The 24,252-nt window shown below is 32.8% G+C and overlaps 1 protein-coding gene across 2 annotated transcripts in view; it reads right to left on the reverse strand.

The window, feature by feature from the left end:
* The window catches only part of LOC134707074 (receptor-type tyrosine-protein phosphatase N2-like), a 126,115-nt gene extending 108,332 nt beyond the window's left edge, over positions 1-17,783 (reverse strand). For both annotated transcript variants that reach the window (XM_063566563.1, XM_063566562.1), the window contains exon 1: positions 17,529-17,783. In XM_063566563.1, the coding sequence (XP_063422633.1) occupies positions 17,529-17,631 (103 nt within the window). In that variant the 5' untranslated portion in view covers positions 17,632-17,783. The remainder of the gene's footprint in view (positions 1-17,528) is intronic.
* Between the last annotated feature and the right edge of the window lie 6,469 nt (positions 17,784-24,252).

Below are 24,252 nucleotides of genomic sequence, written 5' to 3' on the forward strand. Positions count from 1 at the left end.
AACGAAAGTGTGTCTAACAAGAAAAATGCTCTTTGCATTAAGTTGGGAAGATTTCTCTTTCCTCTCTTATTGAAGACAATTTCATTAATTGTCCAATTAGTATAAACTGTACTATTCCTTCATATGTCAATGGCGGAGTTTTATTGGTTACTTTTACAGTTAATCACGTAGAAGATTGGATTCGGAAAGTTAAAAGTAACATCACCTCCCTATAGAAACATTGACAAGACTTTCATGACACTTCCATTGATTTCTTACTTAAGTTATTAAATTGTCCTTCAATAGCCATGTGTTGTTGAGTATTACAGAACTGTCCTTTCCTTACTAGCATGACTAGTATACAAATAGAAATTATGTAGGCTTTATATGAAATTCTTCTGTAAATTTACTTTTCTGAAGTATAGACAAATTTTATTAGTGACATAATGTTTCAATCCCTAAAACTCATCCCGAAACTAAATAGCAAATTTATTACATTATTACTGGCTTTATTTAACACACTTCAAAACACTATGTTTGAATTCTAAGTAAACACTGGGTAAACTTCAATGAGACAACAACCAATAACAAAACTAACCGAGAAACCAAGATACCAGCAAGTTACAGAATTGAAAGATAGACAGGTAATTTACATAATAAAATTGCTGTAAATTGTCCAGACTGTAACCGTAGTGAATAAATTTCACCAAACTCATTTAAAGATTTGCCATTAACCAAGAATTCTCAAAATATCAAAGAAATTAACATATGATGTCAAACTACTGCCAGGGACAGGCACATGAAAAAGAGACGTCATTCAATACTTAGTTTTTTGGACATGTGAACTCTCCCACTTTCATAGATTTCAATCTGTAGATATAAAGGAACTTACAAAAAAAGAAAGAAAATAGAACCAAAGGAAGGCTCTCAACTCTTAAAGAGAGACAAAAGATACCAGAGAGACAAAAGGTATACCAGAGAGACAAAAGATATACCAGAGAGACAAAAGATATACCAGAGAAACAAAAGATATACCAGAGGGACAAAAGATATACTAGAGGGACAAAAGATACCAGAGAGACAAAAGATATACAAAAGAGACAAAAGATATACCAGAGAGACAAAAGATACCAGAGAGACAGATATACCAGAGAGACAAAAGTTATACCGGAGAGGCAAAAGATATACCAGAGAGACAAAAGATATACCAGAGACAAAAGATATACAAGAGGGACAAAATATACCAGAGAGACAAAAGATATACCAGAGAGACAAAAGATATACTAGAGGGACAAAAGATACTAGAGAGACAAAAGATACCAGAAAGATAAAAGATATACTAGAGAGACAAAAGATATACCAGAGAGACAAAAGATATTCTAGATGGAAAAAAGATACTAGAGAGACAAAAGATTTACCATAGACAAAAGATATACCAGAGAGACAAAAGATATACACGAGGAAGAAAAGATACCAGAGACAAAAGATTGTCCAGAGAGACAAAAGATATACCAGAGAGACAAAAGATATACTAGAGGGACAAAAGATACCAGAAACAAAAGATATACCAGAGAAAAGGTACAAGAGAGACAAAAGATACCAGAGGGACAAAAGATACCAGAGAGACAAAAGATATACCAGAGAGACAAAAGATATAACAGAGAGAGAAAAGAAACAAGAGAGACAAAAGATACCAGAGGGACAAAAGATATGAGAGAGACAAAAGATATACCAGAATCCAGAGAGACAAAAGATATACAAGAGAAACAATAGATACCAGAGGGACAAAAGATATAACAGAGGGACAAAAGATATACCAGAGAGACAAAAGATACTAGAGACAAAAGATACCAGAGAGACAATAGATACCAGAGGGACAAAAGATACCAGAGAGACAAAAGATACCAGAGTGAAAAAAGATATTCCAGAGAGACAAATGTTACCAGAGGGACAAAATATACCAGAGAGACATTCAAACTCGTAAGTCCAAAAAATAAACTGATAATACGCTATGGCTAAAAAAGAAAGACCCACAGACAAACAATAGTGCATAAAACACAACATAATAAACTGGTGACTTAGCAGCATGAACCTACTAAAAGTTTGGGAGTGATCTCAGGTGCTTTGGAAGGGAAAGCATATCCTAGACTGCTCTACATAACTGACACCTCAAATAAGTTTACAAGGAAACAAAAATTCCAAATAAATACAAATCATGACATATTAAAGAAGTCACTTGAAGCAAACTGAACATATTCAAAGTTCATAACTTGTTAAGAAGCAAACTGAACATATTCAAAGTTCATAACTAGTTAAGAAGCAAACTGAACATATTCAAAGTTCGTAACTTGTTAAGAAGCAAACTGAACATATTCAAAGTTCATAACTAGTTAAGAAGCAAACTGAACATATTCAAAGTTCGTAACTTGTTAAGAAGCAAACTGAACATATTCAAAGTTCATAACTTGTTAAGAAGCAAACTGAACATATTCAAAGTTCGTAACTTGTTAAGAAGCAAACTGAACATATTCAAAGTTCGTAACTTGTTAAGAAGCAAACTGAACATATTCAAAGTTCATAACTAGTTAAGAAGCAATCATGTTATGAGTCACTAAAAATCTCTAAACCTATATTATATATATCAGTAGAATCAACAGAAGAATAATCAAGATTCTCTTCTATTCATTTATAGTGGATTTTTTTTGCGGATGTTGTATATCAATAAATGTCATTGTGCTGCGAATTCATCAGTTTGGCGTTATGTTATATAGTCACATCAGCATTTAGCTGCAAGAAGTTTCCATTTCATTTGAAATGCATGCTCCCTTTAGATGATATCTAGACAATTTAAAAATGGTCCCAATATGACATGTTTCAAGACCTTTCTATTGGTTCAATGAACATGTTCTTTTACACAGATCTATTTCTGTAATATTTATATATTGTACTACACAAAAATCAATTGGTCATTTAAAAAACAATCATGTCAGCCATCTAACGGTTGAAAGCCCAGACAACAATATCAATGAAACTTGATAATGTTAGTGCCAAATCAATTCATAAATCAAGTAAAACAACACGCATTTGAAAACTGATGGACTGACATTGCTGTTCAATAATATCAGTAATTTTCAATGCATATTGATGGGTATTCTGCCATTCTATTTTCAGGTTTAGTACCGTATTCATTACTATTGTCTTGCAATACTCCATAGATTGTAGGGCAATGACACCATTATTATTGGAACTGGACAAAAAACTGCAATGGGTCTTAATTGTATGATGTAGAAGGATTTTCCTTGAATAGAAATAAATACTGCAAATGTTATAGAGTAATTTTCTATCATTATTCTATGCTTAAAGGAATACTTTACTGGAACTCCTTTAAAATCAATCATAATTGCCTTCATTTGAAAATATGTTTTATTGGAACTTAATGTGAATCTGGTACAATGTTGTCAGTTGAGAGAGTTCGGGTCAAGATGTCCAGTTTAATAATAAAACATTTATTTCTATATTAAATTAGAGTAAGAAATTCATAGAAGTTTACTCTTTCAAAGTTAATGCTTTTAAAACCATGTATGTATTCTACATTATGTATGTCTAGATTCAGCATTCTTAAAATGAGACGCCTAATTTCAGATCTAGAACAATGACATTGAAAGTCATCTATTACACCAAGAATCTACATAAAGACTCTCTAAAGTGTCAGGTTACACTTCAACTGTTAACCTTTTAAGATTTCTGTCTGTAAAGAAGCCAAAAATTAGATTTTTTTTATAATTTTCTCAGTGAAAAGAACAATGTATGGATTTAGAAGTCAGTATTAAGTATTCCATCTCACTTTTGACAACAAAGTGTAAAAGCTTCAGACTGCTAAAACCTTTCTACTCATTCTACTTATAAATGTTGTAAGCAAAAATGATTTATAAAGCAACCTAACAAGCTAACAAAAAAGACAGTTACTACAAATTCTTCCTGCCATAAGCCCTAATCCAAAGCATCTGAAGGCCAGACAAGTTTTGTATGAATTTATCTGAGATAACAGACATTTAAAATAACTAATCCCAAAATGTCTTACTATTTATCCAAAACATCCTTCTTAAGACTATAATCATTATAGAAATAATTATTGTATGTATCCTTCTAACTCTTTTAGAAATATCAAGAGATTGAGTGGCATTGACATTTATATGTTGTGGGTGTTTGATGCTGAATCATAACAAATATTACAATATATTATGGAAATAAAGCTTGGTATTTATCAATTGTTTAATACTGCTTTATTAAACAGGACTTAAACTTGTAACTAGATAGCATGCAATAATTAAATGTTAACAAGCCAAACATAAGTTGAAACCAAAACAAGGTAAAACTACAAGTATCTAAAGTATTTTATCATTTTTGCTAATGATGAGAAATTGACTATAAGCATGGAGGTCCAGTTATCATCCTTTAATTTTTTGTGGTCTACAACTAGAATCCCTAGTGTGGACAGTGCTGTATAATTTGCAAAGTTTTTTTCATATGCATGTACCTTCCACACTTATTTTCTTTATATTTTAAGCATAAACACGAATGTGTCCGCAGTACACGGATGCCCATTCGCACTTTCATTTTCTATGTTCAGTGGACCGTGAAAATGGGAGAAAATCTCTACTGTTGCATTTCAATTAGAAAGATCATATCATAGGGAACATGTGTACTAAACTTCATCAAAAACTACCTCCACCAAAAACTTTAACCTGAAGCGGGACAGACGAAGGAACAGATGAACAAACAGACGGACGCAGACCAGAAAACATAATCAATGCCCATAAATGGGACATGAAAAGTAAGTAGGGTATGAAATTAGATATTTTGGGCATTTAAAATTTTTGAAGAATGTAGTAATTTTGTCCAGTTTGAAAAGGTCAATAAAAAGCTGTGCCATAAGTTCATGATACGCCTGTTGCTTTTTCATAGAATAAAATTCAATGACTTCTCATTGTCAAATCACATCAAGAAAAACTAAAGGGAGGTTATATCTGAATAGATATGAACCAGTCACCAAAAAAAAATCAAAAGGGAGCTTACATCAATAGATATGAACAATTCTTCAAAGTTTCTTCATAACTGCTGAAAGCATTTTTGAGTGATTTTCCATAAAACGGAAAATCAACCTTTTTTAATCAATAAAACCCCATAACTCAGTAACATATATAAATAACTAATATTCATAATTTATGAAAATTGATAGCTCAAGTCAATAGATATAAACAGTTCAAATTGTTTTTAGTTATTGTCCAACATGTTGACTACAAACAGATGGACAACAGTACCGGTATACCATATAATGGTATAGAAATATAATATTTCCCACAGAAAGTAACCAAAAAAAATTCTAATATTCATTTTTTTTCAAAATTCATGACTTCAGCGACAAAATCTTATTTTTACTCTCAAATATTATATTGCTACACAACTGTGTCGCTCACCTTGGTCTATGTGAATATTAAACAAAGGACCCAGATGGATTCATGACAACTTTGTGTTTTGGTGATGGTAATGTGTTTGTACATCTTACTTTACTGTACATTAATGCTGCTAACAATTATCTCTATCTATAATGAACTTGGCCCAGTAGTTTTAGTGGAAAATGTTAGTAAAAATTTACAAATTTTATGAAAATTGTTAAAAGTTGACTAAAAAGGACAATAACTCCTTAGAGGGTCAATTGACTATTTTAATCATGGTGACTTATTTGTAAATCTTACTTTGCTGAACATTATTGCTGTTTACAGTTTATCTCTATCTATTATAATATTCAAGATAATAACCAAAAACAGCACATTTCCTTAAAATTACCAAATCAGGGGCAGCAACCCAACAATGGGTTGTCCGAAACATCTGAAAATTTTAGGGCAGATAGACCTTGACCTGATAAACAATTTTACCCCTTGTCAGATTTGCTCTAAATGCTTTGGTTTTTGAGTTATAAGCCAAAAACTGCATTTTACCCCTATGTTCTATTTTTAGCCATGACGGCCATCTTGGATAGTTGGCCGGGTCACCGGACACATTTTTTAAACTAGATACCCCAATGATGATTGTGGCCAAGTTTGGTTTAATTTGGCCTAGTAGTTTCAGAGGAGAAGATTTTTGTAAAAGCTAAAGACGGATGACGACGACGATGGGCGACGGACGCCAAGTGATGAGAAAAGCTCACTTGGCCCTATGGGCCAGGTGAGCTAATAAAAGGGTAATTGCATGAATGTTTGGGAATAATAAAATTTGTCCCTAGTAGAACATATATTGCACTTGCAAGCTCGTGCAATATAAAATTCTACTCTGGACAATATTCCCCAATATTCATGCAATAACCCTATAAAATCTGTCCCATTAAAAGCGTATACAAATCAGTATGTCTGAGGCTGTCAAACTGAATTACAGACTGCCCAAACATAAATTATCTGTATTTTGAGTAAGAGCTGATCAACGTTTCTATAATTTTGAATATAATTTGTCCCAAAAGTAGTTAACTACACTGTTAAAATATTTTTTGAATTGAGTTTGTGTGATTTTTTTTATTTGCATTTTTTGTCTACAAGACTCATGTGTCATCAGCCTAAGAGATGAATTCAATAAATGTAGACTCTGTAATTTGGCAACTTTCCTGAATTACTTGACGATATCAATCAGTCCAGCTTAATTAAATTAAAGGATTTTCATCTTAACATGATAGAAATTCAGTAAAAATGTTCAATTTGTGCTGAAATAAGCATTTTTAAGCCTTTTCCATTTCTATGCCTGAGGAGCTAGCTGACTTTCCATCTGACAGTTTCTCATTTTTAATTTTAGTGTTCCTAGGCTTATTTCAAGTTTTAATAACCATATGTGAACCATGAATCTAGAAAAAAACAGTAAATTATCATAGAAAAAATGTGCAAATTGTGCTGTATTTATGGTCCTGGTCTTAAGCCTTTTGGAAGAAGTAAGATAAAAGATGCTATGTACACAAAAGTTGGAGTCAATAAATATAAAGAGTTTATTAAATGATTAATCTATATAAAAGCACTTTCAAATGGTTGTTGTACCAATTCCCATTCATAACACACCTTCTTTTCTTCTGTAAGACAGTAAGGTTCAAATATATACCTATTGAGACTAAAATTACACAGTGACACAAGTTTTCCACTGACTAGTCACAGCACTGTCTTTAATAAAATTTAAATGAAGGATTCGAGTCCTGAGTCTTGTGGGACTTGTAACCACAGTTTTGACTAACTACTAACTAGTGATACAGTAGTTAGACTATTAAGACCACTCTGCAGAAGAAGCCCTTTTCAAAGGCAGTTACTCCTACATGTTGATGAAGCTTCTCCATCTTTGAAAATGTTCAAGAAAATAGGCATAAATGACAAAATAAAATGTCAAATAAGGGCAATAACTCCAATAATGAGACAGTTCCGTGTAAATATAACATGCTGAACATTTCTTTTGTAAAAATGTCTTTTGCCTAAATTAGGTGGTTATAAGTGTAATTAACAATCTTCAATTTTACCTCTATGTTCTATTCTAAGCAATGTTGGTTGGCAGAACAGATCAATGGACACATTTTTAACTAGATGGCCTTGCCCTTCTGATAATTGTTGCCAATTTTTCTAATAGTATCAGAGAAGAGGACTTTTGTTATAAAATACATGGGGAAAGTGCCATGGGACACAGATGACTTGATATGGGTTTTGTGGTAATAAGCATTGTCTATACAAAACATTTAGTTGAGGCAAAGTTAAGTTATAGAATGGAAACAAAAAATTCAGCAATTTTTTTATTCATAATTTAGGGGGGATAACTCTAGAACGGTAAGAGTGACAACACCAAATTTTAACCTAATCTGTGTTTTTTTGGTAAATAGCATTGTGCATAAAGTTTCATAATATTTGGTTGAGGCAAACTAAAGTTAGAGAACAGAAATAAAAAAATCATCATTTTTTTCCGTTTAAGAAAGGACATAACTATATACATGTATAACCATAAAATTGAAGCTCCAAAATTCAATCTTGATCTGTGTTTTGTCATAATACGCATTGTGAATTAGTTTCATCACATCTAAAGTTAGAGAATGGAGACCAAAATTTCAGTAATCTTCCATTTTAAAAGGGCCACAACTCTAGAACAGTATTCCTACTTAATCTGTGTTTTGCAATACATGTAATACTTAGCAATGTGAATACCTTTCATAACATTTGGTTGAGGCAAACAGAACAGAAACTAATTTTGGGAAGAACAGTCTTTATGTACATGTACATCGGGACAGAAGTAACAGTATGACATGGGTTAAACCTAATGCCCCCTCCATTACCACGGGGGCATAATATTAGTTCAGAGACAAAGACAAACAACAGATTAAAAATTAAGTTCACTTTCCCTTTGGATGAAGTGAAACAAAATGGAGAGGAAGATACAAAGATGACATTCAAAACTCATGTCATAATTTACTGACAACACCATGGCAAAAAAGCAAGACAACAATAGTTAATTATTTTTCCAAGACTAGGAAAAGTTCTTGAGAAACCAGATTTTGCTCCCACTCTCTTGAATTAAAACCTTGACACCCTTTTCTGAATCAATATGGGTTCTTTTTTGGTGACATCTAACTTGCGTCATAGTTGCATGTGTATATATATATATTATTGATTTTTATTCAGAGATTTTTTTAAAATAAACTAGCATGCTTTGCTGGACAAATTTATATACATGCATAATTGGGCGCCCATAATTGGTCATTTCTGTCTTGCGAATGATTCAAAGAGTTAAATTTCAAAAGGAATTCCTTTACCAAGTCAGGAATATGACAGTTATATTCAATTCATTTAATGTGTTTGAGCTTTTGATTTTGCCATCTGCCAAGGAACTTTCCATTATGAACTTCCTTGGAGTTCAGTATTTTTGTTATTGTATTATTTTCCCTAGTAGGATACTATCTGGAAGCCAATTTTACCAAATCCAGTTGACCCCAACAAAAATAGGCCTCTCCCCTTTCCAGATATCCTCTATCTGTTTAAGCTTCATTCAAATCAAACAAGGTCAAGTTACCATCCAAAAATCAAACTCAGAATATTTTTTCTGTTTTAGACACAAAAGGCTTCTTTCATTTTAAAGTTTTATTCCGGTTAAAATAGGTAAATACAAACTATCATCCAGAAACTATTTTTCAAAATAAAGTCTATACTCAGCAACTATGACTTTGACACCAAAATCAAGCCTTTTTCCTTCCTTTAATAGTTGTATATCTTCCATATGTACAAGTTTCATTTCAATTAAGCAAGTGAAACTGAAACTCAAATCTTATTACTATTTGACCTCTACTTTTCTTATATTTTACTATTGTAAGTAACAGTCAGTCAGGGGTACTACTTGTACAAGTGTATTTCATTTACTTGAAGAAGTGAAAAAAAATATACACATATAAGTAAATAAATAATGTTTGAATAATCTCCCCTTAATTTTCTGAAAAATTTACTTGTATAAGTAAGTTTTTCTTACAATCCAACAAAAATCCTCAAGTTTTGAGATGTAAAATCATGCCTTTAATGATTTTTCCCAGCTTTGCTCAAATTTTTTCATTAAAGTTCAATGTTTCATCTCATTAATTCATCAAAGAAACTGATTGAGCAAAGATCTTGTATATTTGCGCAAGGCCTTCAAAAATTGCTCCTTTGGGGCTTGTAAATGAGCAGTGTTAAGAAGATAACAGACAAATGGGACTTTCATTGTCCATGAAATTACACTTAAATGATTAGTAAAGTCATCTGCAAAGGGTACACAATTTCAAATTCTATTAGAGCAAAGAAATATTCAAAATTCAAGAAAAGAAGAAAGGTTGATTTTTTTACCTATACAAGTAAAAAAATCTGAATACCGAAGGGACATAACTCAGTCATTTTTTTTTTACCTATACAAGTAAATAAAATTCACTTGTATAAGTATCCTACAAATTTACTTATATGTGTATATTTTTTTTTACTTCTTCAAGTAAATAAAATACACTTGTATAAGTAGTACCCCTGACTGACAGTGACCTCAATCTTTGGCCTTACTTATCCAAAAATCAAAAAGTTTCATCCCAACTAGGAAAGTCATTCCCAAGATGTGTTCTTGAAACTATTTTTTATTCAAACACACAGATGGACAAAACAAAGAATGGATAGAAAATAAATATGGAATTTGTCCAAGGGACACAGATGATGCCCCTGCTTGCATATCATACATGTTTATAAAGTTACAAAGGGGCATACTTGAAGAACAGTTAATGTGATGCTACCCAAATTTGACTTGAACTGAGTTTTGTAGTAATAAGTGTTGTTATTGTTTCATAACATTTGGTTGAAGCAAACTAAAGTAAGGGAATGGAAACAGATAATTCAGCATTTTTCCCATTTGTAAAGGGGCATAAGTTTAGAAGAGTCTAGGTGATGCCACTAAATTCCAACTTGATCTGTGTTGTTTTGGTAATAAGCATTGTACATAAGTTTCATAACATTTTGATGAGATAAAGTTAAGGTAGAGAATGGAAACAAAAAATACAGCATTTGTAAAGGGGCATAACTCTAGAACAGTCAAGGTCAGGCCACCAAAAGTCATACTTGATCTGTGTTTTAAGGTAATAAATATTGTGTATAAGTTTCATACCATTTGTTTGATGCAAACTAAAGTTACAGAACAGAAACCAACTTTGGGACATACGTACAGACAGACAAGGGTGAATACTTAATTCCCATTTTCAATAATATGTATTTAATTTCCACACTAATTCATTAAAAATTGACAAAGTCAAGATAACAAATAACCATAAATGTAATTGTAATTTAACATAAAATTTTCAAATGAATACAGATAAACATTTCTAATATATTTGATTGATAAATCTCAAGAGATTTATTTACTAATAATACATGTAATGGAAAAATCTTGATTTAAATTATACCCTTCTCATCTCTAAGGATAAAATTATAAAGAAAGGGGTCCTTAATAGGGGACATGAAACAAGCAACATATCAATACCTGACAATTGGATTTTTTTGTGCAAAACTGGAATAAAAGGGAATAATAATTGTGTAGCATTATCATGATTATCTTGAATCTCCCTACAGAAAGCATACAATCTGATTATTCAATGGTAATTTTATACCAATTGATATCGACAATTATTCATGTCCTGTTTAATGTTTATCTTTTCTTTTGGATATGTTTTTCACAAGTTTTCTGTATCTTCAGTGTTTTTTAGATAATATTTAGGTGAAAGCTGTCCCAGTGTGGATTAACAACTTCTGACTGAGACTGAGAGAAAAGAATTCTAAGTCTGATCAACTTGTTTTCCTCTTTCTGTCAAAATTTCAAGATGTAAGCAAAATCATAACTTGCATCCTTATTTCTATTTAGACTCGGTCACAATGGCAATTTTTTTTCTTACCAAGCATGTTACCCGGCCACGTCCACTTGTATTTTTGTCCATCTCATGAGTTAAGCCTTTTTCAACTGATTTTTATAGTTCTCTCTTATGTTGTACTGTTATACCACTGTCCCAGATAAGGGGAGGGTGGGATCCCGCTAACATATTTAACCCCGCCACATTATTTATGTACATGTATGTGCCTGTCCCAAGTCAGGAGCCTGTATATTCAGTGGTTGTCGTTTGTTTATGTGTTACATAATTGTTTTTTTGTCTTTTTTTTACATAAATAAGGCCATTAGTTTTCTCGTTTGAATTGTTTTACATTGTCTTCTAAGGGCCTTTTATAGCTGACTATGTGGTATGGGCTTTGTTCATTGTTGAAGGCGGTACGGTGACCTAGGCTATAGTTAATGTCTGTGTCATTTTAGTCTTTTGTGGATAGTTGTCTCATTGGCAATCATACCACATCTTCTTTTTTATGTCCCCAAACATTCTGTACATGCCTATTCTAAGTCAGGAGCCTTTTATTCAGTGGTTGTGGTTTGGTGCTATATATACTTGTCAGGGCTCACACTACTTCAGAATCATAGGGAGAAGTGACTTCATTCATCATTGTGCACATAAATGAAATAGTTTTCTTATTTGAATTATTGCAAAATTGTCAATTCAGGGCCATTTTAATAAGTGCCTATGTGGTATGGGTTTTACTCATTGTTGAAGGCCATACAGCAACCAATAGTTGTAAATTTTTGTATCACTTGGTCTCTAGTGGAGGGTTGTTTCATTGGCACATGTAGTTTCATCTGGGTCCTCAGTAATAAAACTTTTCACAGTACAATGTACTGGGAGTACAAATTGCATGCTCAAAAGATCAAACCCAGTATGTTGATTGGTTGGATCCCAAGTCTGAGTACAAAAATTGTGCTCAAAAGTTTTATGACTGCAAAGCCTGGCCATTTCAATGAGATTTTCCAAATTAAAATAAAACAAGGATCCATACCAGTGTCCTTACATGTATTCACATAGATATAGGAAGATGTGGTGTGAGTGCCAATGAGACAACTCTCCATCCAAATAACAATTTAAAAAGTAAACCGTTATAGGTTAAAGTACGGCCTTCAACACGGAGCCTTGGCTCACACCGAACAACAAGCTATAAAGGGCCCCAAAATTACTAGTGTAAAACCATTCAAACGGGAAAACCAACGGTCTAATCTATATAAACAAAACGAGAAACGAGAAACACGTATATATTACATAAACAAACGACAACTACTGTACATGTACATCAGATTACAATGTATCATACTGTGGATTCATTAATATTCTTGGATACCAATTTTTATGGATTTTGTTAAATACATGGGAACCAAGAACTTAAAAGTTCAATGAAATACAAATTTTACAAAGAAATGTATGCAAACTTTTCCCAAACAAAGAATTTAAATATCCATGAACAAATACTTAATACAAGATAAATCTTCTTATAAAGGTGATAAGCATGTCAAGAACATGTTTCTATAGTTTAGGAAGTGTAAATTGTCCTCTAGATGTCTGTTCTGTTTTGTTGTGTTTGAGGGTTGCTGCCTCACTAACAGTTACCCACATCTCTTTTCAATGATTAGTTCCACTTAAGTGTATTACTGCATGCTGGCTTGTGTTAATAGTGATGAATTTGGTCATGTGATGTTTTACATTATTTCCTGTTCATATTTCATTTAAACAAAAAAATTGTATTGGTTGATGTTTGCTATAGTATCTAGTATATTTTAGGCCATTCGTATGTGTGTATATTACAATGTTCTGATTTGTTTTTAAGATTTAACGTTATCCATTCCTTTTATTTACTGGAACAATTCTGTCCATTAGAATTCCTCATTTGACAATAAAACAAAACATTCAACATACATCAATAAATTTATTTGACTTTTAATTCATATGTACATGTATTAGTGTTTTAGTATGATCATGAACATGATGAAGATGATATGAATACCTACTACTGCCATGACCAACTGATAGGATATGATATATAGATAAGCAATTAAATGCAGGAAACCTTAATTATGGAGAGGATAGATAGCAAGGTGGAAAAGTAAGCTTTATAAATAATATGATCATATGTAACAGTTTACAACTGATCCCATAGGTGTAATACAGCTGATTTCATCATACCAGGAAAGGAAGATATACAGGAATTGGAAAGTTAGGAAATGCTTTGAGTATGGAATACAAAACTACAATCCACATGATCCAGGGACATATTAAATACATTGTATATGTACTAAGGGGTACGACCCAGTACATGCCACTATATATGTTTGCATGTTGTGATGAGAAAACAAAACTAATTCTAAATATCGGATAAGGTCAACATCAAGATCCACATTTTAGCTTCAAAAAATATAAAAAAGCTGACACAAGTGACCCATCTGATAACTTGTAATTATAATGACAATTATTCAATGTCTGTATTATAAAAATTGGCAAAATTGAAAGATTTTCTACTAAAAATATTTAGATTGTTCATTTGTATATCATGTATATAGACAGATGTTGGTGTATACCAATATTGTGACCAGTTATTATTCATACTATTTACATGAGAATTTATCAATAATTGTCCTCCATTATTAAACTGTTCTTTACACGTTTCCAATACTGAGAGTAGTGAATTGTCCTTCAGCCATACAGAAGTAAATTATGCTGTTATTCAATTTTGCGAGACTGCATGGCTATTCTAAATACCTTCTGTTTTCTATCACCAAAAATAAATCAATGGCATTTGTCATTATTCAAAACAAAAGTTGACAATCCAGAAAGAGACCTTGGAAGTTAAAATATGAATAAGTAAACCCAGGGTATAAATATAAATGTCAATGAGACAGCTGCCAATAACAGCACTAAAAGTCGACATACAAATGTAACCTGAAGCTGAACACAAACAGGTTGTAGAGTTTAATCTAGTGTTGAGACTGACACTTCTCTATTTTTAACAATGATATGTATTGACTTTATTTTACCAGAGACAATGGGAGAATATTAGAATGACCAAACTATCATGTATTGGTATATTGAATTGATTTCTCTTTGTCCAAATAATCAAAAATATGCCGCTAAGGGACATTATTTTAATGTTACTAGTTCTGTTTCAAGTCCTCATATTACATATTGTCACCTTACAACTTAGAAACTAGAAGGGCCTTTCTAAAAAAAAAGAAATTCAAATTTGTTATAGTAGAAATATGGTAGAAATCTTGTAGAAAATAATCAGTTTAATGGAAGAACAATTTCAACAAGGACAAATTGACATACATGTATCCTCTGATTTGTTCTACAATTGTTCTGGATCCTACAGAATTGGAGAATGATTTTTTCAATTTTATGATAGACATTGACCTTTTGAAAATGAATACAGTATCAACAAATGTTAACCTATTTGGGGTTTCACAAATCTCCTTGCAGTCTGTAATTGTTTGAAAATTGAGTTGATATAAGAACTCTAATAAAAAGACCAACAGCTACATGTACCTTCATTTCATATTTGAACAAAACTGATTTGGAACTGTCATTACTTCAATGGCTCTTATTTTCAAAAAATAATGGGAGATAATTTTGACAATGTAGAATCCTGACTGCTCATAATATGTTCACTTTGACATTCAAATCATCTTTTTTATGTAACTGAGAAGAAAATAACTCTTTGGGTAAGTGAATCAGTACATTGATCTTCACTCAAGCTTTAAATTTTCTCTATCAACCATCACGAAAAACTGAATAATTGATATGATAGTGTATTTATAGATATCTATTTCAAGAGTACCCTTTATCATGTTTAGATCCAAGTTTGAACAATGCACTTTAATAATCAAACATGTAACACAAAAGATAGGCCTCTAAGCAAAATCTTGTGTTACAAATGTATCATGCATTCCCTCTTGATTTCATCAAAAATATTAGAGTATGAATAACTATTTTTTTTCTCACAAAAATCAAAAATAAATAAAATATGTATACATGTATATGTATTTGCATTATCTGGGTCAATATCCCTAAGGCCAAAAAAAATACATGTCTGTTTAAAGTTATATGCTTTAAAAAAAATGTGGGTAGTTAGGTCGGTATTTCCAATTTTTTTGGTGACATGATTTTGAGTGTGCAGTTCCATCTTGTCAGGGTCGAAGTTGATCATGGGCCGAGTTAACCCGTAATTTTAATGTTTGGATTATTTCCCTTTGATATAATTTGGAAAAAAATGACAGCAAAATGTTTATTTCATCACACTAGTCGCAAATTTCCTTAAAACAGCTATCATATTCACGATTATGAACATTGGGATGTAACAGCCATCACTATCTTCACTTTTGACACAAGTTCAGTTAATTTTTCACTTTATGAAGGGAAACAAAATGGCTTAGGGTTGGCGCTCAAACTAGGGATGGTCGGGTAACTGCAAACAGAAATAGATTGTTTTTGGGGGACCTAAATGCGCCTCAAAATGAGGAACTCAAAGTTGTGTGTAAACAAAAAATCTCTGTAGTGATATTGGACATGTTTCTGTTAACAAGTGAGCTTAACCATTTGTGTTGATTTTGAAAGTAAAGGAACATAGAATAAATGTGTTAAAACTATCGAGTTATTAATTGTGTTCAAAGTATTAAATTTTCAAAGAACTCATTGTGTTAAAAAAGAGATTTTTTTACCATGAGGAGTTGAATCAAGAAAGGATTTTTGGGGTATGCTAATTTACAGAAAAAGTAATCTCACTTCTTACCCTGAAATTTAACCACATATGTGAAAATGTCTAAGTTTCGAAACGATCCATCATACATATCTAAGTTAAAGATATGGACTGAGCTACATATGAAAATGTTACCATTACTGCCTTAGTATGTAGAAACAATTGCAAATATTGACCCATCTGAACTACATGTACTTTAACAAGAAACTGTTTATCTTTCCATATTTTATAAAATCATATTTGTACTATCAAGAGCAAAAAAGAAGTATTTGTGAACACCATACCAACACTACCATCCTTTCTGTGTTTTTATCGGATTTTTCAAATATTTCAAATATTTGTTTTTGCTTTTATCATGTTTATTGTTCAAAATTATTAAATCTTGAAAGATAAGTTTTTAAAAAAAGATTGAGAATCTGAATGTAAATTGGGAATGTGTCAAAGCGACAACAACCCGACCACAGAGCAGGCAAACCTATTTGTATACAAAACCTTATCCTTAAAATTATAAATGCAAGAAGAAAGTATCCATGGGACAAAGATGTTCCTGATGGTAAATATACAGCAAATTCGCCAATTTACCATATAAAAAGAGATAGTACATGTAACTTGAAAACTGTGTGAAGATGACACCACCCAAACTTTAGATTGATCTGTGTTTGAAGGAAATAAATATTGTTCACAAGTTTGACAACATTAGGTTGAGGCAGACTTAATTTAGAGGACGATAACTATTTACGATTTTATTTCGCGTGCTTCTTTTTTACCGATTTTATGTTCTGTGCAATGTTTTTGCGATTCATATTTCACGTGTTTACGTGTCCAGGGCCCCCCTTTACCACCCTCTCTTATGCATGACCAATTGACAATGTATAAATTAATAATTATTTGCTAGCATATGGTCACCATGATTATCTTCAATCCCAATCACTTTAGATATCCTGTGTCCAGAGTGGTTTTTTCACTTGATCGCTCAAAGAAAAATTACTTTAGTTTAGACACAACATGTCAAAAGAAATAATATTACTTCATCCCTCCCCCTTTTTTCTTTACAACAGTCCACACTATCATCAGATCATAACGACATTTCAATTAATTTGGAAGATCAGAGTAGCTTGATCATCTTCAAATATTACAAGATGTCTAAACCTTGGAGTCGTATTTTCCCTTTTAAAAACCGTTTATTTCATCGCTGAAAAGAAACGGAAGTGGCATTAGGCGTCTGCTAAAATTGAGATTATGTTAATTTTTTCATCAAAATAAACAAACATATTTCTGATATTTTCAATGATAATGAAATGATATGATTAAATAAGACATTGCACATGCAGATGATGGGTTGTTTTGGGTTAAATTATTCATATTACTTACCAACCGTTCCCAAAGGAAACGGATTTTCTAGAGGGGCACCAAAACAACAACCTCGACCAACCGCCACCACGAGGAAAATAGAACAAAAAAGCACCGACGGCATAGTTTATCAGCCGCCTATAATATCCCCATGCTATGATAAATATTAGTAAAGAGTTAGAATGAAATTAATCCATGTTAGTATGTTAAATAATACGATGACATCTCTGTTTGTATTCCGAACTCCGAACCTTTCTGCTTTTCTATTCAAAATGGCAGGTGCGCTATGAATATTCATAATACATCACATGACGTCACAAAATACTGATTCCATTTACGTTTCCCATAGTTTTTGAAGTGATAATAGAATCATATAGGTTTATTGATTTCAGATTTGTTTAACCTGTACATCAATAAGAATGTCTAATATTTCGTGTAGGTTGTCTTATGACGTATAGGTCGCTACTCGAAGTCAAATTATTTTGTTTGTATTGTTAATATATCCGAAGAAGGCGTAAATTACAAACACCGAAAATTAAAATCCGTTGGATCATAATATAGCGGACGTTAGATAAAAAAAGAAAAAAATGATGAAAAAATCAAACAAAGTCTAATTAAAAACTTAATTTAATCTGACGACCGGTGGACTATTTTATTGAATGTTAATAGTGGTTATTATAGTTACATGTAGCTTTTGAAACGAAAACGTCCAGTGGCAAATATTTCATACATATTCATTTTAAGGACAATTCTTTTCATGATAACTCGTTCTTCGGTGATGACTATTTGATTTTTGGGAGGATGTTTATATAATAACTTTTATTATAAAAGACACGCGGATGGACATCTGAGATGAGTGGATCCAAGAAATCATGTCCAAATTTTATTTTCGGAATCACCGAGAAGTTCATAAAATTACCCTATAAATACTCAAAACAGTATTCATCTCTTAAATGCTGGTCAAGACCCTTCAAGAATTCTCTACTTTAAGAAATCACATAAGGGCTACTGACTTTAATATGACAGAGTAATTGAAATTTGCAGCATAATATAGGAAATAAATGTGTTTCCCTTAATTCTGATGAAATTGAATTTAATTAACGGGGAAAATAATTGGGTCCCCATGGTTGAATCAGGGGTCAAAGACGGTAAATTTGAAGTTATTTACTCAAAAGTTTTACGAACGTCAACATACATGTATTTTGATTTGTCATGAGCAGACTATGGGTACTGTTCGCGAAGAAGCGCCGGGAACTGGGGAACTGCTTAGCTGTGTGGATTCCCTTTGTTATCTAAGTTTTTTATTCAGACAGATAGCTTTAGTAAATCGCAACACCAGTTACAGCTACTACTATCTTTCATAGTGTTTTAAGAATCATAATTTTAAAAAAAACGGGCCAGACTGAACAAACGAAATCTTTATCTAACAAGTTATTTCTTGGCTTTAGCATAAAAATCTAATTTTAAATAAAATTGAGAATGGAAATGGGGAATGTGTCAAAGAGACAACAACCCGACCAAAATAAAAAAAAACAACACAACAGCAGAAGGTCACCAACAGGTCTTCAATGTAGCGAGAAATTCCCGCACCCGGAGGCGTCCGTCAGCTGGCCCCTAAACAAATATATACTAGTTCAGTGATAATGAACGCCATACTAATTTCCAAATTGTACACAAGAAACTAAAATTAAAATAATACAAGACTAACAAAGGCCAGAGGCTCCTGACTTCGGACAGGCGCAAAAATGCGGCGGGGTTAAACATGTTTGTGAGATCTCAACCCTCCCCCTATACCTCTAACCAGTGTAGAAAAGTAAAAGCATAACAATACGCACATTAAAATTCAGTTCAAGAGAAGTCCGAGTCTGATGTCAAATGTTTCTTTTGTACCTGCAGGTTACTTATACATTGCTAAGTACCGATCTGATGAGCCAATACCGTTCCAGCTGATTTTAAAAGTTTGTTCTGATGTGATGTTATAACCCCCACTGCACAAGGCAAGGGAGAGTGTTGAGCGCTCAAACACATGTTAAATCATAACACATTATTTATGTGTGTGTCCCATGTCAGAAACCTATTAGCAATTGGTTTTCGCTGGTTGTTTTTTTTTCATTATTGGCTATTTTCTCGTTTGAACTGTTTCACGTTTTGTCATACCGGAATTTTTAAAGCCTACGGATTAAGTTCATTGTTTGAAGCCGTATGGTGACATTTAGTTGTCTACACATTTATCCTTTTAACTTGACTTCATTGATAGATAAAATCTACCAAACAACCGACATCTCCATTGCATGGAAGCAATGCGCACATTTTGTGGTAATAACTGTCTTTTGACATCAGACTCGGACTTCTCTTGAACTGAATTTTAATGTGCGTATTGTTATGCGTTTACTTTTCTACATTGGCTAGAGGTATAGGGGGAGGGTTGAGATCTCATAAACGGCATGTTTAACCCCGCCGCAATTTTGCGCCTGTCCCAAGTCAGGAGCCTCTGGCCTTTGTTAGTCTTGTATGATTTTTAATTTTAGTTTCTTGTCTATAATTCGGAGTTTAGTATGACGTCCATTATCACTGTACTAGTATACTTATTTTTTAGGGGCCAGCTGAAGGACACATACGGGTGCGGGAATTCTCGCTACATTGAAGACCCATTGGTGGACTTCGGCTGTTGTCTGTTCAATGGTCGGATTGTTGTCGCTTTGACACATTCCCCATTTATTTCCTTTCTCAATTTTATTACTGCGCACCATATACATGTGTTCATCGGTCAATTTTACACCCATATAATAACAAGCTGAGAAGCTTTCTTTTAAATGAACCCATGCAACAATCAGAAGATGAACAGAACTTATAAGCATTCCTAGTAACAATTTTAAGACGTTCGAAACTTCTTGCGATATGCAAAAGTACACACAAAAAACAATTTGCAGCAATTTTAAACTGACGTTACAAAACAAAACAAGACACAATTGATTGAAAATTTAGTCTAAGATGCATGTTTTCTTTAATGGTTGTTATTGGATTTGAACTAGCTGTCAGTAACTGCGAGTACTCTCAGAGCTGTACTAAGTGTCTTTTTGTTTTTGGTATGATGTACAGGTACCCTCCGTCCACTCTATGTTTTTGGTAGATGTATTTCTATTTATATCCAACTGTTAAGTGAATACTTCTTCAACTGATTTTTATGATTCGTTCTTATTTTGTACTGTTACACCACTGTCCCAGGCTTTTGGGAGGGTAGGTTCCCCGCTAACATGTTTAACCCCGCCACAATTTGAATGTATAGTATAAAATTGGAAAAGGAAATGGGGAATGTGTCAAAGCGCCAACAACCCGACCATTGAACAGACAGCAGCCGAAGGCCGCCAATGGGTCTTCAATGTAGCGAGAAACCCCCGCAACCGGAGGCGTCCTTCAGCTTGATCCTTAAAAATATGTTTACTAGTTCAGTGATAATGGACGTCATACTAAACTATAAATTATACACAAGAAATTAAAATTAAAAATCATACAAGACTAACAATGGCCAGAGGCTCCTGAACCTGGCGCAAAATTGCGGCGGGGTTAAACATGTTTCTGAGATCTCAACCTTCCGCCTATACCTCTAGCCAATGTAGAAAAGTAAACACATAACAATACGCACATTAAAATTCAGTTCAAGAAAAGTCCGAGTCTGATGTCTGAAGTCAGGAGCCTTCGTTATATATAATTGTTTACATTTGTCATTTTGGGGGCTTCTGTAGCTGACTATATGCTGTATGCATGGGCTCTGTTCATTGTTTAAGGCCCGTACGGTGTCTTTAGTTGTTAATTTCTGTGTCATTTGGTCTCTTTTGAAGCATATCTTTTGGCAATCAATTTTTGTATACAAAAACACACACTATTCTAAAAGAAAATTTAAGTAGCAATAGAGAATGTTAAGACCTGTCGAATTTTATGAGTTAAAACACTATTTTCTGCAATAAACTATTGACATTCTAGTATCGATTATGAACGGAAGTTATTTTCTACAAAGAAATAATATGTATTACTTTTAGGACAAATACTATGCGTAGGCCCAATAAACTGTATTTTTGATTGATTTTGAAGATGCTCCTTCTGGTTTATTGGTCTAGTATAGTATGTGCATATATAGTAAAACTATGTGCATATATAGAAAAACTATGTGCATATATAGAAAAACTATGTTTATATAGATTAGACCGTTGGTTTTCCCGTTTGAATGGTTTTACACTAGTAATTTTGGGGCCCTTTATAGCTTGTTGTTCGGTGTGAGCCAAGGCTCCGTGTTGAAGGCCGTACTTTAACCTATAATGGTTTAATTTTTAAATTGTTATTTGGATGGAGAGTTGTCTCATTGGCACTCACACCACATCTTCCTATATCTATGTGCATATAAAGTAAACTATGTGCATATAGAGAAAAAGTATGTGCATATATAGAAAAAGTATGTGCATATATTGAAAAGTATAAGCGTATCGAAAAAAAGGTACACATAAGGCAGCTACGGCGTTCCATAAATAACCATAAATCATTTTTTAGATATGGCGCCTCATGTAAAAATAAACTCCCTTTTTTTTACAAAATACTCAATAACTCAAAAATGAAATTTTGAATCATCACCCATAAGTATACAGATCTTAAGATTAATATAGCTAAGAAGTGTGTAAAGTCTGAAGCAATAATCAAAAATTGTTTTTGAGATACAGTGCGACATGTGATAAAAAAAAACACACCTGTTCAGTTACAAAGTGCTGTAACTCAAAAAGTTTTAATTTTATTGTCACCAAAAAGTATACAGATCATTTGACCATCATAATACACAACCATATTAAGTTTCATGAAATTTGGATAAGTCGTTCTAAAGTCATAGTGCGACATGTTTACGCGGACAGACAGACAGACAGACAGACAGACAGACAGACAGACAGACAGACAGACAGACACCGAACAAAATTTTGACGGGCGTATAAAACTTTAAACTTAAAATCTTACAAGTTTTAACATCTCATGACCAACGGCAAGAGCTACGGTATGATAAACTGACTTTTTCACTTAAAATGATTCTTTCTTCCTATGTTCTGATGATTTAAATCATGACTGGGCGACTCTAACGATTACTACTCAACCAAATGTATGATACGAGTTCAAGAAACCTGTTAGGAATGTCTTTTCTTGTTCTTTGTTTCTTTGAGTGACAATATTATTCACTACCTTAGCAAGCGAATTATGACCTTGCTTTCTAAATTATGTGTCGTCTTTGCTTTTCTCGTACCATTTTGTGCCCATCCTAAAATGATAATCCTTTCCTTTACCAATACATCGATATTGTATCTGCTAGATTTACAGATAGCGACATAATGGAGCATTTATCATAAACATGAACAGTACGGACAGTCTTCCATCCCTCTATGGTGTTCTGGGTTGTACGTCATAGCAGAACAATTCTCCATGCATGGACCTCCATGGCTCTTGTTCAAAGAAATGTGTCCACTAGTTCATCAACTCTATATGTCATAACAGTCACACTTTCACTGAATATATAGAATAGGTTGAGAGGGGTCTTTATCACATGTAAAATTCATCAAGAATGGTCGGCTCGCCACAGCAGCCTCAATTAAGGCAACCACACTTAATAGTTTGCTGACCATCAAGCTCAATACATGTCAAAGTCACTTACCAGATGTTTAAAAAAAAAGACAGCTTCAGTTAACCCAATGACAGCATGTCTCAACTCTGGTTTATAGACTTTTATGTGTTGTGTTGTTTCTTGCTGTATAGTCATGATGTCCAGTCTAATGTAATAATTTATTTCTGTTTTGTTTTGCTATACATTTCTTTGTTATAATTTCCTATAATATAGTGCTGTTTGATTTATATTTCACAGTATGTTGAGCCTTTTTTAAGTTATATGTCTGATTACCTTTTAATGATAAAGCATTGCTTTGTTAAAAATATCTTTCGATGTTTTAAATTCGAATGCTGCATAATAAGGTGTTTACAATTCAGGCTATATGATGTGTTGTATGCCAAAAGGTATAGATATTTTTTATGATACTGCTTTATTTGTACTACTTTTAGTGGTTTCTTTTACCACTACTTGACAATCTGATTAATGTGTAGACTTAAATTAACTCGCGTGCTCGCACTCATATGTCTTCTTCTTCTTCTTTGTATAAGCTTCCTATAGACAGGAACACTTCTAATGATATTAGAGAATATACGAGGGAAATTTTGTGGGTTTATATGTCTTGAATATAGCGAAACCAGAGAACTATATTTCAATTAGATTGCACTGTTGGTTGTATTAATCATCATGTACTAAGTAAAGCATTTCAAAAGGTTTTGTGTTTGAAACGGCATTGGGTTAAAGATTTGTGTTATGGTCATATGTGTTTTTAAAAAGTACTGTATACCACTTAATGTTTTTAATTTCATTGAAGACAACATAAATAATGACAAATGTGTAACTGTTATTTATTACATTAACAAAAAGCCACATTTTTGTCTCACAGCACAGGTTTTTGATTGTTTGTTTTACTTTTACAACATATATCATGCATGGGCAAAGGATTAGGTGTGTGCCTGCAATGGTAGAACTAGCTTAACTCCAGCATAGTGTGTGCCCACACTCAGTAAAACTTTTGGACAATAGGTTGTTCTCTGCTATTTGTCTTTTAAAAGAAAAGATCTACAATCTGTCGACTCATTTGTCCTGTCATTGCACTATAGGTCATGTTTTTCT

The sequence above is a fragment of the Mytilus trossulus genome, chromosome 2 (assembly GCF_036588685.1).
Source record: "Mytilus trossulus isolate FHL-02 chromosome 2, PNRI_Mtr1.1.1.hap1, whole genome shotgun sequence".
Classification (NCBI taxonomy): Eukaryota; Metazoa; Mollusca; class Bivalvia; order Mytilida; family Mytilidae; genus Mytilus; species Mytilus trossulus.